This window comes from Lissotriton vulgaris, chromosome 1_1, assembly GCF_964263255.1.
Source record: "Lissotriton vulgaris chromosome 1_1, aLisVul1.2, whole genome shotgun sequence".
Classification (NCBI taxonomy): Eukaryota; Metazoa; Chordata; class Amphibia; order Caudata; family Salamandridae; genus Lissotriton; species Lissotriton vulgaris.
In genome coordinates, this window is record NC_141685.1 from 1,069,998,549 (window position 1) to 1,070,013,220 (window position 14,672).

Below are 14,672 nucleotides of genomic sequence, written 5' to 3' on the forward strand. Positions count from 1 at the left end.
GCAACCTCTCCCGGCTTTCCGCCTCAGGAGACTTAACTCAGCCGAGCGCTAGCGTGTCAGCGCTTTTAGAGGGCGGAAAGTGGGCGTGGCCTCAAGGTGGGCGTGTCCAGCGGCGAAGGCAGCCGGTGCTAGGGGTCACGTGAGCGCTAGGTCCGCTCTACCGTGCCCTGAAGTGCGCGGTGCTTTACAAGTGATAACAAGTTTTAAAATCAGGTAAGTTTTTAAAAACAGTGCGAACAACAAAATATGCAACCTCTCCCGGCTTTCCGCCTCAGGAGACTTAACTCCATATTAGGCAATAACCTCACAAGCATAAACCTCAGATTAGGGAATAACCTCCTAAACATAAACATCAGAGGCAAAATCATGGTGCATAAATCACATTTATCCTAGGCACCACATAAATCACATTCGGACCTGACACCCTATCCACCTAACATTGTCCCCCTGGCCAACTGGCCTTCTCAATGGGATCAAATGCCCTATGTCCCAAATGTCACTGCAGCAGAATTCAAGTGCGCAATTACGCTGGCACCACTGTGCCTCCTGGGTCCCCACTGGGACTCCTCAGTATACTCTGGCCTAAACGTTGCAACTTCCGCTAATTGCGAAGAAAAATGTGGGCACTGGCACTCACTGTGCCCTCTGGCCCCACTTGGGCTTCACCAACAAATATGCCCACCGTTGCAGCTGCCTGCGCTGGTGCGTTGCGTCTGTGGAAATTGCCTGAGACCCACTTTGGGACTCTTAAAACAACTGTGCCCCAACGTTGCAGTTGCCTCCTGCGGTAGCGCAACTGAGAAAATAACTAACAAGAGGCATAGGCACCACTGTGCCCTCTGGACCCCCACCGGGGCCCTGAAAATAATGTGCCCCATCGTTGGAGTGGGCCGCTCTCCCGCGGGTCCGCTCAGGACAACAGGCACCGGAAATGGGCCTTGAAAGACACCAACAATGTCACACCGAGCCCCTCTCACCTGGCTCTCACAGGGCTGCTGGAGCACTCCTCACGGGTCCGCTCTCAGCCCCCCTGTACTGGGACCCCTCTTGTGGTGCTGGTGGCATGCATCAGGAGAGGCCCCACTCCTGTGGGACTCTCTCTTCTTCTGGCGATGTACGGGGGGCTTCCCTGAGCTCACAGTAGCCCCGCCCGCACACAGGCTCTCACTGGACCGTTCCTCCTGCCTGCCACGCGGCTATTGGCGGCCTGGCAGCCTCTTCCAGTTTTGGGCCCTGCCCAGAGTCAGGCAAGGCCACCTGGCTTCCTGGTCGGGCCGGCGACTCCGTTTTCGGCTGCAATGGGAGGTGGGTACCCGCTCAAAAATAAAAGCATAAAGCGGGGTGGGCACCCGCTTGAAAGGCACCATAATGCGGGGTGGGCACCCACTGCTTTAAATATTCATAAAGCGGGGTAGGCTCCCACTTGGCACCACATGTGGGGTGGGCTCCCGCTAGAAAGCGGCAAATGCGGGGGAATCCCCAGATCAAGATTCCCTCTAACAGGTTTGCAGCTCCATGCTGCGAAGCCCACGTGTTCCTCTCCTGGGGCAAATTAAAATATAGCGCTCTCGAGGCGCTAAGAGCCACAGCTCCAGCAGCAAAAAGTCCTTAGAGATCCATGGGGCACAGCTGGGCCCAAGGAGGCCCACACACAGGGCCCTCCAGCAGGGTGGCACAGCCTTGTGGCGGGTCCTCCTGGGCCCCCAGCAGCAGCAAGCCCCAGCAAGTTGAGAAACAGCACCACTTTCATGGGGTAACATCCCCTATATTTATATTCCACATTCCTTTGTCTGCAGTACAGGGCTTGGGGGAACCAGCAAAAACGGGTTCAGGGGGGAATTAGGGCATTTTGTTCACCAGGCTCCTCTTCCCCTTTGTTAGGTGGGGACTCATCATCTGACACACCACAGGGAGGTGGAGCCAGCATTGTACAGGCTAGGCACAGACCTATTCAGGGACCAGTGACTTCTCCTCCCAATACTCCAAATATAGATGTCCCATTCAGCCTAGTGCTCACTCACCCTGTCCCTCCTGGAGCCACATACACCTCACCACCCCCTGTCAATCAAAAGCCAGACATGCAATTCACATCAGGCAGATACATAGCACACAGAAATGGCAACTTCTAAAAGTGGCATTTCTAAAATAGTTATAATAAATCTGCGCACACCATTGCGCAGCATTCATTATTACCATTCCAAATATACTAAACTTGACCACTCTCCTCCTCTCATAACAGGAATTACCACTGAAACACTTATCAGGGAATCCCCAATGCATTCCTATGGGAGGGCAGCCCAGAGTGGTGAGAAACCAAAAAATCGCTGTTTCTCACTACCAGAACATGTCACACACTTAAGGTAAATGTCCTATCTTTTAACTGCAATGCACCCTGCTGATTGGGCTAGCTAGAGCCTACTTTAGGGGTGACTGACATGCAGTGAAACGGGGGTCACAGACATGGCACACACTTTAGGTGCCACGTCACAGCAGCAGTCACACTGTGCGCACAGGTCCTGCAATGGCAGAGGCCTGAGATAGGTTTGAAAGGCTACTTTGGTGGGTGGCGCAATCAGCGCTGCAAGCCCACCAGTAGCATTTAATTTACGAGCCCTGGGTATATGAGATACCACTTTACAAGGGACTGACAGGTAAATTAAATAGGCCAAACAGGTGGAGACCAATCTTACCATATGTAACACAGAGAGCACACGCACTTTACACTGGACAGCAGCGCTAAAGTGCCCAGCGTCCTAAAACCACCAACACCATGTCAGAGAAAAGGCTAGGAGAAAGGCAAAAAGTTTAGGGATGACCCTGCAAAAAGGGCCAAGTCCAACAGGACTGATAAGAGTTTCCTTTGTTTTTTGCTCTTATTTATGTAGAGATTACTTTAGACTGCTGAAATTACGGTCCCCAGATCGTGAGCCTCTTCAAAATGAGAGTAATATCGTATTTTTTACATTCAGGTCACCATTGTTAATTGCCTTGTTTTTACTTACCTTTATTAAGTGCAGGTTTTTGAATGGTGGTCAAGCACCTGGACATGAGAGTTTTGCATGCTGAGGGTTGTAGTTTTTTCTTTTCTTTGTCCTATTTTATTTTCCTTTCACATACAAGCACAATATGGTTTTCCTCTGTTCATTTGGTTTCACTTTTACAATTGACGGTTATTAAGTGTTCTTATTTGTGCTGGTAAGCAATTTGTTCAGTACATAAGCCCTTCCATTATTGGACCTCTTTAATTACTCTGACATCTGCGGTGGATGAGCATTTGTAATTGAGCTATGAAATTGTAACTTATATTGTTTGCTTAAATATTTTCAGCCCTGAAGAAGTCGAGGCACAAGTTGCTAATCGACGAAGCACATGTTGGCTGAAAGTTTTATCTGTACCACTGCTGTTTCAATTGGATGCACATGAGAAATTGCTTTTGGTTGGAACTAAGCAATTGAATTAAACTGGACTATGAACTGATGATGCTTGGTTGGACATTTTATTGTATATACACTTGGAGTGCTCCAAACATCAGTTGGCAGTTAATGACTCCCTTTTTCTTTAGAGGGTTAGATATGGGTTGTTTTGGTAGCCAACTCTTTTTCTAGAGCACCTTTTACTCATGGGACAATTTGCTACTCTCTCCAGTATACATTGTGAAGCACCCTGTTTCTCTGTATCATGGCTACCACGTTTGTGTTGTGTTTCAGGACATTCCTCCCTTGCCTGCTCATATTTCTGATTCTTTTTCGTTTCCTATCTTTATTCCTCCTTCAGTTGTTCTTATTCTCTATTCTGCCTAATAGTTCCTGTCTACATTCCTCCCTCAATTGATTTTATTTCGGGTTCTATTGCCTGTTTCCTATTGTATTTTTTTCTATACTGCTGTTTGTCCTGGTAGTCATTCCTCTGTTGCACTTATACACCTGTTTGCTGACTCTATCCCTGCCTCAGGTGCACTTACTTCTTGCCAGTTTAGTGTCTTTGTCTGTGGTCCCTCACATATGACAAACTCTGCCCAAAGCCCTGCCTAGCTTTCAGAGACATTGGGTTGTTTCAGAAGTTCTTTACAACAGTCACTGCCTTAAATACAGCCCTTGATGTCCCATGCACCTGAAAGGGAACCTTTGACTCATGCCCGTCCCTCATTCTCTCTCTTCCCAGAGGATCTCCAGGAAGAGTCGAAGTGCTGCAGCTATGGTGATCTGACTGCAGTGTCCAACCCTGCCGCCTTCAGCATACGTTTAGACTCCTCCTCTCCACTACAAGCCCTGCGTAATTTTGCCAGAACCCCTGAGAAACGTGTGGTAATTCCCAAAAAGGAGGAGGTGAAGGAGAAGAAGGAGGAAGAGGAAGAGAAGAAGGTGACAGTGGAAGTGGAAAAGGAGGAAAATGACATCAACAGCAATGAGGAGCCAGAAGCAAGTGACCAGAACCTCGATCCCAGCTCTGACAGCACCAACACGGAGGTGCCGATGGTGCGTTCTTGCTCACTGGGTGAAGCCAAGGCACGGGAAGCTCGCAGCAAGGTGGTCGTACAGTACCCAGTGAAAAAGGACCACAGTGAAGAGGAGGTGGTGCCAGATGAGACCGATGAAGATGAGTTTCCAGATGACACCCAGAATAAGCCTGGGCACAGCAATGTGGAGTTACCAATTCCCAAGGAGCAGGTAATGGAATGGCCAGGGGCCAGGAATCCGTTTCACTATTTAAATGGAATTACTGTGAAGGGAACTTATTGTGCAGATGCTGGGAGTCCTCACTCCTAGGGATGTGCATCAATATTTATGTCAACACCACTATGTTTGACAGTTAAGTCACTTTGAGTCCATAGATCTAGGAACAAGAGCCACCCTCTGTCTCTCTCTGTATGACTCTCTTCAGATAGATACAGACAACTGAGAGGGTGTTTACCTTAGTGAACTAAAACTAGAGCTCCAGACTCCCCAGGGCTTGAGAGCCAAAGCTCTGGTGACCACTGAACACACTTCTTGACTATAAGTTCTCAATTGCTTCTGGCCAGTGGGTCAATTATTCCTCAACACCTGTCATCAGTGGTGACCTGTTATAATCTTGGGAAGATACAATCCACCATCACAATCATGTCAATGACCACAATGGCACACTCTTTAGCAAAACTAAAAAGTTTTTATCAGAACATCCTATGTTTCTTCCCCTTGTCTTCATCTCATACACATCCCTCTTCAGAGATCCTACGCTACAGGAGCGCATAGGCATAACATTCCAAGGTTTTCCACCAAAACATATTTTAATTGAAAAATTGGTAATATCTACATTTAAACTTCCATTAAAGTCTATTCAACTACTACACCCAAAACTGAGACTGTCCTCCAGTGTTTCAGACTCACAACTTTGTGAGTGAGATCTCATGTGTCCTAGGTGTCAAAGGCAGCCCTTTTCCAGGAGCAGAAACACACATTTATAAAATCGATTTTTAGAAAACTTTTACTGAGAATTTTTGTTGTACCAAATTTACTTAATTTCTGCAATTGTTACAACATAATTTGGTATCCCTTGCTACATTTTGCCAGCCAAATCTTGAACCAAATCTTGAAGATTTGTAGCCTATGCATAATTTAGCAGACATGTGAAATTTACCACCAAATAATATTTTGTGAGATTTTTTTCCATCTGTTTTTAGGATTAAATCGATTTGCCTGGCTGGTGAGGGTCACAAGTGTAAAAGGACAGAGGAAAGTTGGCAAAGGGGAGGATGGAAAGGAAATAATGGGAGGGAGAAGGACAGAGTGAAATAGATGCAATGGGATGCGTATATGCAGTCAGTTCCATGAGTAGCCATGTCTAGACACTGACGAATTAAGTTGACCACAATATGGAGAAGTAGACCTCCACAATAGAGGTCTACTTCTCCATACTGAGTAGATCCCATAGCTTGTACAGTCAGTCGGTTTGGGTGGGTATGATGTCAGTTCCCCATTTATATAGTAAAACTTGTTTGGTGGCAAGTTCCAGTGTAATAGCCCTCCCTCTCCTCGACTTCAATGGGTAAGTTAGTGGGTTCGGGAGGCCTAACAGGATGTAACTTGGGAAGCGCAGTAGGTCGGTGGCGATCATATGATCAGTGTCTGCAAGCACTTCTGTCCCGTAGCGGTGTAGTTCTGGGCAGTGCCATAACAAGTGTGTGAGAGTGTCAGACGCACCACAGTGGCACCAGCATCAATCGTTATTGCCCCTTCTCCATGGAGTCATGCATTGAGGAGAGTTTTTCTGCCTGACGCACTTCAGGCAGATGTTGGGGTTCGCTGCAGAATGTCCAACCATTCCTTGTCTGGGAATTTTTGTTCACACTTTGTCTCCCATTGTGTTTGTGCTGGAGAGGTCAGGGTGCTCAAAGCCCTGTGCAAAAATGTGTAAATATCCAAGAGGAGGCGCTTGTCATCCTGACATGCTAGGAGCCATCTGTCGAAGGGAGTGAGCGGTCTGTTTGCATGAGGAAGCATCTGCTTTAGCGTAATCCAATGGCGAATCGCAATATAGTGCCAATACTATGTATCAGGCAATCCGAAATCTCTTTGCAGAAGTGGGCAGTCTAAGAGGCCTCAAACGTCGAAGAGGTCCGTATCCTCTTACAGTTGGCCTCCTGCCAACTGAGAAAAGATGCTCCATGTAACACCGGCGGGAAGGCTGCATTCCCTATAATGGGCGTGAGAGGGGAGAGGTGAGAGGAAAGCTGGCCCAGCACACTCAATTTATCCCACACTCCAAGTGTCACTTAAGCCTCGGGGAAGATATATACTCACGGCGGTCATTGCTTTTGCAAGAGCCTAAACATTTCCAAATGTGGAGCCTGCCACTGCTTGGTCCAATAGGCAATGTTCCTTGGTGGATGGATGCTGCCATTCCTCCAGAAAGTGGAAATGTGCCGCCTGGTAGTATTTCAGCAAATATGGAATGCCCAGTCCAGCTTTCGCAACAGGCAAATACGAGCGCTCCTTGTTCGTGTGTGTGTGCTTGCCACCCCAAACAAATGTCTCTATGAGCCTTTTAATTTTTGCAGACTATGTGGTGGGGGCAGTAGTAGTAACGTCTGCATGAGGTACAGGATCTTAGGGAGCAGGGACATCTTGACCGCAGCTATCTGGATGGTACATGAAATGAGGTCTCCATGCCCAGATTGAACAGTGGAGCGGGCCTCCATGAGCAGAGCCTCATAATTGTGCGTTGCTGTTTTATCCAGTGTGGAAAAGATTAGAATCCCCAAGTAAGGGATCCCTTGTGTCGCCCAGGTGAAGGGAAACAACGGCGCCAAAAAGGCCTGGTCTGCCCATGAAATGTTTAGTTCAAGGGCTTTTGACTTACATGGGTTCACCTTGAATCCCTAGGCTCCCCCAACCGGTTAAGTTCTTCTAGAAGCGGGGGCAGCAATTGGCGAGGGCTGGTAACAGCTAAGAGCATGTTGCTTGCATAGAGTGCTACTTTGTGGGTATGCCCTCGATGTGGATTCCCCAAATGTTAGCGTGCCTCCCGTAAGCATTCTGCAAGGGGTTCCCTGTAAAGAATGAAGAGGAGCGGCAATTGGGAGCAGCCCTACCACATTCCTCTAGAGATGGGGAAGGGGCATGACAACATCCCATTGACTCTTACGGACGCCACAGGCTCTGAGTAGCTAGAGCAAATCCAACTGCCAAATCGGGGTCCCAAACCCACTGCTATCAAGACTGATTGCAGAAAGGGCCAATCTACTCGGTTGAATGCTTTTTCAGCATTGATTGAGATAAGTAGAGTATGGGCCCCTAAGGGGGTGGTCTTGTTAATGAGATGGAGTAGTTGCTTGGTGTTATCGCCACAACCACGCCCCAGTATAAAGCCTGCCTGATCTGGATCTAATAATCGAGGCATATACTGCCCCAGTCGGGTAGCTAAGACCCCTGTAAAGACCTTTACTTCCACATTCAACCACAAAATAGGCTGATATGAGGCTCAGCGAGTGGGTTCCTTACCCTGTTTAGGTAGGACTGTTATAGTAGCTGATTCTATGGTGTCAGTAATGGAACCCTAAGAAGAGAAGGAGTTGTATAACTTCATTAACACAGAGGTCAGTTGGGCAGTGAATGTCTTATAAACAGCAGCTGTTAACCCGTCCTGGCCAGGTGCCCTATCGGGTTTAAGTCTCCCTATGGCTTCCAGAACTTCCTGGAAAATGATGTCTCCGTCCTGTAAGGATCCCTTCTTCTCCAGAAGCTTAGTCAAATGCACCTGTGCCAGGTAAGAGTCAATGCTGTATGGATGAAGTGTTTCAGAAGAGAACAGCATGGAGTAAAAATGGCCAAATTCTTCTGCGCTCTCTTCATCAGATCAGAGGAGTTGCATCTATGCAAGTAATCATTGGGCGATAAGTCGGCCCGCCTTGTTACCCACTGCATAATACTTCTAATTGGTGTAGAGTAGTGCGTTTTCCGCCGCATCCATGTCCAGTGCCTGAGTTGCTTCCTCGCCATTGTAAGTTGCCTGTCACTCTATGGGCCTTCTCAAGTGCTGTTACCTCAGACTCCAGCACAGAGCGTTTATGCTTGCGGTCTGTGTTGAGTTATGCAGCTACTACTATGTATGCCCCCCTAACCACTGTCTTATGTGGATCCCATAGTAAAGACATCAGTGTCTGGGGGTGTCATTAGTGTCAAGGTAGCCCTGAATCACCTCTCTAATTTTTTTAATAGTGGGTTTGTATGCTAGGAGTTTAGGGTTAAGACACCATGATTGTGCTTGTGTGTTGCGCATGGGTAGGCGTAAGGTAATCGTAATTGGGACGTGATCTGAAAGGGCTGCCATCCCTGATATCTGTGTGGGACACAGCAAGCACTAGGGACGCAGTTGCGAGCAAGTAGTCTATCCTAGCGTAAGATTGGTGTGCCTCTGGAAAAAAAGGAGTTAGCCCTAGTTGTAGGGTTTAAGCGCCTCCACACATCCACCAAACCCGCCTCACTCAACCACTGGAGACCTTGTGTGATGTATGTCCCAGTCAGTCCTGCTCTCTGTATTGCGTGATCAAGAAGTGATTCAGGTGCCAGATTGCAGTCACCCCCCCAATCAAGATATTAGTGTCTGGGGAAGTAAGGACGTCCCCAAACGCCTGGTGTATGAAGGATTCTTGGTTATCGTTAGGGACATATATGCATGCCACTGTAAAGCAGTGGTTTTGGAGAGAGAAGTGCAGAGAAAGCAAGTGGCCCGCGATCTCTCAGTGTGTCTTGCCCCTAAAAGTGTGTAGCCGGGAGAATCGCAACCCCAGCCTTCTTGCCAGGACCTGAAGAAAAATACTGATGATTGAACTATTTTGATTTCAGGCAGCCCCAATCTTTCCATAGGAGATGCATCTCCTGCAGTAAAGCGGGTGGGTTGCTTATGACTTTGATGAGGATACCCCTAGAAGAGAACTAGGATTACAGGTAAGTAACTTATCCATATCGCCCTGAGAGATTTTCAGTCGGGACAGTAAAGCAATTGTTTGGCAGGGGCGTTCAAGCCTCTAACATTTAGGCTCATTATCTTAACCATATTTATGAGAAATAGAAAGAGTCCAGTTTATCTGTCCCCCAGATCATCACTCCCCGCAACTCGAGTGTGTGTCTTGATTGAGCATGGCAGAGCAAGAAGAGTATAGTATAGCGAGTACTGCGCGCATCCATAACAACAAAAATAAATAATGCAGCAATATGAACACCAGCAGGTGAAGAACAACAGGTCTGGAGCAGAGGGTCCATGTTACTGGTGATCCTTCCAGCTAGTAACAAGGAGACTTAGGTGCACTGGAGCTCCACCACCCAAGCAGAGAGGTATGATTTCCAGGCATCTCTGGGGTGCATGTCAAGTCCCCAGGGGGCTAGCCAACAAGCCCTGCACCCTGGAGGCAAACGTGACTCGACAGAGGGGGCAGACCAATGACAGAGTCAGTCAAGCACAAGTGTGGTCACCCCGGGGCGACCCCAGAGAAGAGGGGAGGAAGCGGCCAACATCTCACTCCACCACCGAGTCCAGCGACGTTCCTCTGTTCGTAAGCTGAGTCAGCAAGACAGACCTCTCTCTGAGACTTTCCTTCGCCGATGGTCTGCCCGTCTTCTTCCCATTCTGAGGTCTGGATCTGCGAGCCGATGTATGCTGTGAGGATGTAGGGGGCAGCTGCTGTAATTGTTAGTCCGATCCCTCCAGCACCAGGCCCAGAATTGGCGCTGCTTTCGGCAATGTGTGATCTACATGTGTTTCCCATCCCAAGGCGGAATGGGTGCCCCCACATATAACAAATCCCTCTCTCCTGTAGGAGAGATGTTGCTGGTTTCAGGGCTCCGCGTCGTTGCAACGTGTTGGAAAGATCCTGGTAGAACCAGATCTTGGTTCCCTTAAAAGTGACGTGGGTGAGGTCCTATACTGCTGACATATGCAATTCCTTTTGGCAGTAGCTGTGAATACATGTCGGAATGTCCTGCGGGGACCCATGTTGCCCATACAGGTGGCCAGCCCGATACCTGCAGTCCAAGATCACTTCTTTATCAGCAAGGTCAGGGACAATATGGTGAAATAGTCTAAGTACATAGTCCTCCAGCTTACCCGCATCTGGCTGCAACTGAACCCCTTTAATGCAAAAGTTAGATCTGCGGGATCTGTTTTCCAAGTCCTCTAAGTAATATTTGAAGTCTGCGTTCCGTCCCAAAGCTCTGATTGCAGCATGCCTCCGGCTCCAACGTGTCTGTGCGCTGCCCCAGGTTGTTCACATCCTGGCATATTTCTTTGACTTCACGAGACATGTCTTGGTGCATATTTGTGATGTCGTCTTGTGTGTGGAAGAGGGATTCCTTGAAGCCTTGGGTAACTGGAGCCTCGTCTCCATTGCTGGTAGCTTGGGCTGATTTCAACCTTTTTAGCGGGAGTCTTGGAGAGCATCTCCCTAATACAAATGTAATGCTTGCTGCGCAGTGCAGTCATGGTTGCAGGATCATGAGCAGCATGAAGAAGGAAAGCACACGGGGGAGGTGAATCCCCAAGAGCACAGCTGTGCCCACGTAGTCTGGTAGTCTCTGATCTGTGGCCTCACCAGCAGCTAGACCCACACACGGAGGGATTCCACTCCGGCCAACAAGCTAGAGACAGGCCTCTCTATGGAGAAATCAGCAATACCACTTCCATGGTGGCAGCATGCAGGGGGGCTCCACCTGAGCAAATCCAATCTTCCAACACCCGCAGGCGCGAGCAACATACCCAACCAGTCCGCGGAGCGAGAGAGATCTCTGCCCCCAAACCTCCAATGCAGCTGCACGATTCCTCTATCCATGGCCTGTAGGACCAAGGGGTCCGCGCCAGGCACGGGAAGGCACGCCCTTCACTGTTGGCAGGTGCGGGCCAAGGAGCGTATGTTCACAGCGGCCTCTGAGCTTCACAGGCCCGCTCACAGACACCCAGACAGCAGGCCGCTGCAAGGTAAATTGCAGCCTGCTGTTGTTTCCGTCACTGGACCCCAATCCTTCCTGGGTTATTTTAGCCATTGTTAAAAAATGTATGATATTGCTTATTGCTCTTATGGTTATTATATTCAGTTATATGTATTATTATATAGGTGATTATGAAAAAATCACGATAGCTTTGTCAATCCATAGAATTGTAGCAAAATTTGAAGAAGCAATAGCTATGATTTTTAGGATAGATCAGGGCTGGAACAGGGTTGTGGTTTATAAGTTGGTAGTGGGGAAAAGGGGGGTTGTTTTCCAGGGGATCCAATTGTCATCCAATAGTCGAGAGGGACGCTTGAGTTGTCTATGATGTCATTTGGAATTCCAAGGTGGAAAAGTCCACGTTATCGACAAATAGCCATGTATAATTGTATGTTATGTATGGCCACCAAAACATCTTCCCTTGCTCAGCTCATCCTGTGGATCCTTACTACCACCTCTGAAGGGGAAGAAAGAGGAGTTGTGGGGAAGCTGTGCACAACACAGCCTCATCTTCTTCAGCCCCGTCAGATAACTGCACATTAAAAGTAGCATTTACCTGGTGTTTTGACACAGTTAGAGTTCTTTCTTCCCAAATGCACATAATATCCCTGCAATTCTGCCACTCATCTACACCACCCTTGTTTGTAAACTCCACTCTCCCAAATACTGCAACTCTACCTGGAATCCAGACATCCACCACACCGCCCTTGGAAACACGCTCCCACACCTTCATCCCAATATATAAAAAAATACCTAATGTCTAAAAAAACAAAGCATAGAGGTGCACCACATCGGAAGTAAACAAAAAAGTTCCAATCTCATATGTGAACTGTATGCAAATCTTACCTTTATTTTCTTTTTAAAGAAAAAATAAAGACAAGATTTGCATACAGTTCATGTATGTGATTGGGACTTTTTTACTTCCTATGTGGTGCACCTCTACTCTTTGTATTATTGTTATAACATTGCCTCCAGGGTTGCACCTCGGCAGCAGGTTTTTGTAGTGAGTGCACACAGCTAGAAAATGAAATGTTTGATATCTCCACTCTTGGAAGACAGGTCAGGTGCGTCACTCTATGGCCCGCTGCTTTCACTATATGGTACAATACCAAGGGGCAGATTTACAAGCCCCTTGTGCTGCCGGTGCATCACGTAGCGTGGCGCACCGGCGACGCAACCGGCTGAGTGATATTTACAAGCAGAGGTAAAGCCACCCTGTGTGGCTTTACCTGTGCTTGTAAATATCTCCCCTTTTCACCCAACACTTTGCGTGTTAGGGGCGTGACATGTCTGTTGTTGTAGGTGTTCCCACGCAGCACCCATGTCCACTGATGCATTTCCAGATTTATGGGAATCTTAAATCTGGAAATGCATCAGAATGCTACCCCACCCGAGGGGTGGCCTAGCAAGGTGCAACAAGGAGAAATGTTTTCATTTCTCGTCGTGTTTTTACCTCTTTCAATGCGTGGTGCATTGTGCAGCACGCATTGGAAGTGGAAATCACCTCAAATGATTGTTTAATACAATCTCCCCACAAAGCAGGCATCCTTGCACCATGGTACAAAGGTGCCTGGGCCGGCAGATGGCAGCAGTTTGACCTCCAGCGGGAAGTACAGAGATGGGACATATTGTTGTAAATATGTTGCATCCCTGTGCTTCAAAATGACTTGCCACACAGTTTTGTGTAAGTCTGCCCCCGAGTGCTTTGTCATCCTTTCTTCCCTTTGTATCTTCCACACCAGCCCCTCCTAATGTTTAGAAAATGTATTAACTCATGTCCTGCTACTCTGCCCCAGCGACCTCTGTATATTCCCTCCTCCAACCCAGCCACCACTCTCAGTTACCTGCTGGCAGCTGCTGTGTCAGAGCCGATCTTCAGCCAATTCGGTATCCCCTGGCAGCAGGTTTGTGCAGACCTGAGAAGGCCAGGGAGGAAGCAATTGGTATTCCTCAGCCTCTGTTTGTTCTGCAGAGACCTAAGTGTAGTGGACTGTGAACTGACATTTCCCCTGAAGACCTAGGCTACAGATCAGTATCTATCTGAACACTGGCACTCGTTTCTTTCATTGCTCTGACATCAGGACAGTGAAAAACTGGGTTTTCAAACATGTTCTCAATTATGGGTTCCTGTGGAAGCCATACATAACAAGACCTGTCCACATTTATTCCATTTCAGGCACATTCAGTAATGAGGTCACTGAAATTAACACCAGTCTGTCTGGCAGACCAGTGCTGTGGTGGTTTCCCATTTTCAGGTTGCATGGCATGGGTAGAAAGGATGCAAATATTTTCCTTCAGGGAGACCGGGGCCTGTAAAATAGCTCCTTCCTTAATCATACTCTGCACTGGGGTGATTCACTCTTCATTTTACTTTCTCACAGGAGTACGTATATTCATCTCAAGCAGACGGAGATAAGCGGATGAAATCTGAAATCCCAGAACAGGTGAGATCTTTCAGGGCTGTGGTGAGATGTTTTCTGGCCCCGGACAGAAGGTGTTTATGTAACTTTTGGAAATATGTGTGATACACAGATACAGAAGGTGTGGTGGACCACTCCATGTATCATTCTCTGTGATTTTAATTTGGACCTCATCAATTCTTTGTCTCCTTGCGTATTCTCTCTCTTTGCGTCTTTTTATTCTCTCTCTTTCCTTCTCTTCTTCTCTTTTCTCCCTCTCTGATCACTTTCGCTCTACCTTCCCCCTCCATCCCTATCTTTCACTCTTCCTCTCTCTCTCTCTGAGCCCCCCCAGTGCCTGCTGTAATTAACCTTGTGTGTGTGGGTAAAATAGCGATTCTCCAAATTAAATTCCAAGAGAATCTGAATATCATTAAAGACATGGAGGCTAACATTATGCATTATTAGGGCTACCGTTTTTATGGTATTTATTTTTTGCCATTTCCGTCTGTATTTATCCATATTTATTTTTGGGTATTTTATCTGTATTTACCCACATTTATTTTTGCCACAAGTAAAAGTCGACGCTGCATGTATTTTTCCACATTTATTTAAATTGACAATGCACACATGCATTCGGTTGTTATTGGTCAACACTATACATTCATCTGAAAACTTTGCCATTTGCAAAATGTCCCAAATACTCTTTAAAGTTATTAGATAATGGATATAAATAACCCTCAAGATGTCAGAACCACCTCTGAACATGCAAACCTGCTGAAGTGAGGGAAGATGTTTATAAGCACTTATACTG

The 14,672-nt window shown here is 47.4% G+C and overlaps 1 protein-coding gene across 1 annotated transcript in view; it reads left to right on the forward strand.

Annotated features, from left to right (window-relative positions):
• The window catches only part of CIMIP4 (ciliary microtubule inner protein 4), a 331,753-nt gene that overhangs the window by 38,805 nt on the left and 278,276 nt on the right, over positions 1–14,672 (forward strand). The window contains exons 4-5 of the mRNA XM_086963196.1: positions 4,162–4,667; positions 13,841–13,903. Coding sequence (XP_086819322.1) covers positions 4,162–4,667; positions 13,841–13,903 — 569 coding nt within the window. The remainder of the gene's footprint in view (positions 1–4,161; positions 4,668–13,840; positions 13,904–14,672) is intronic.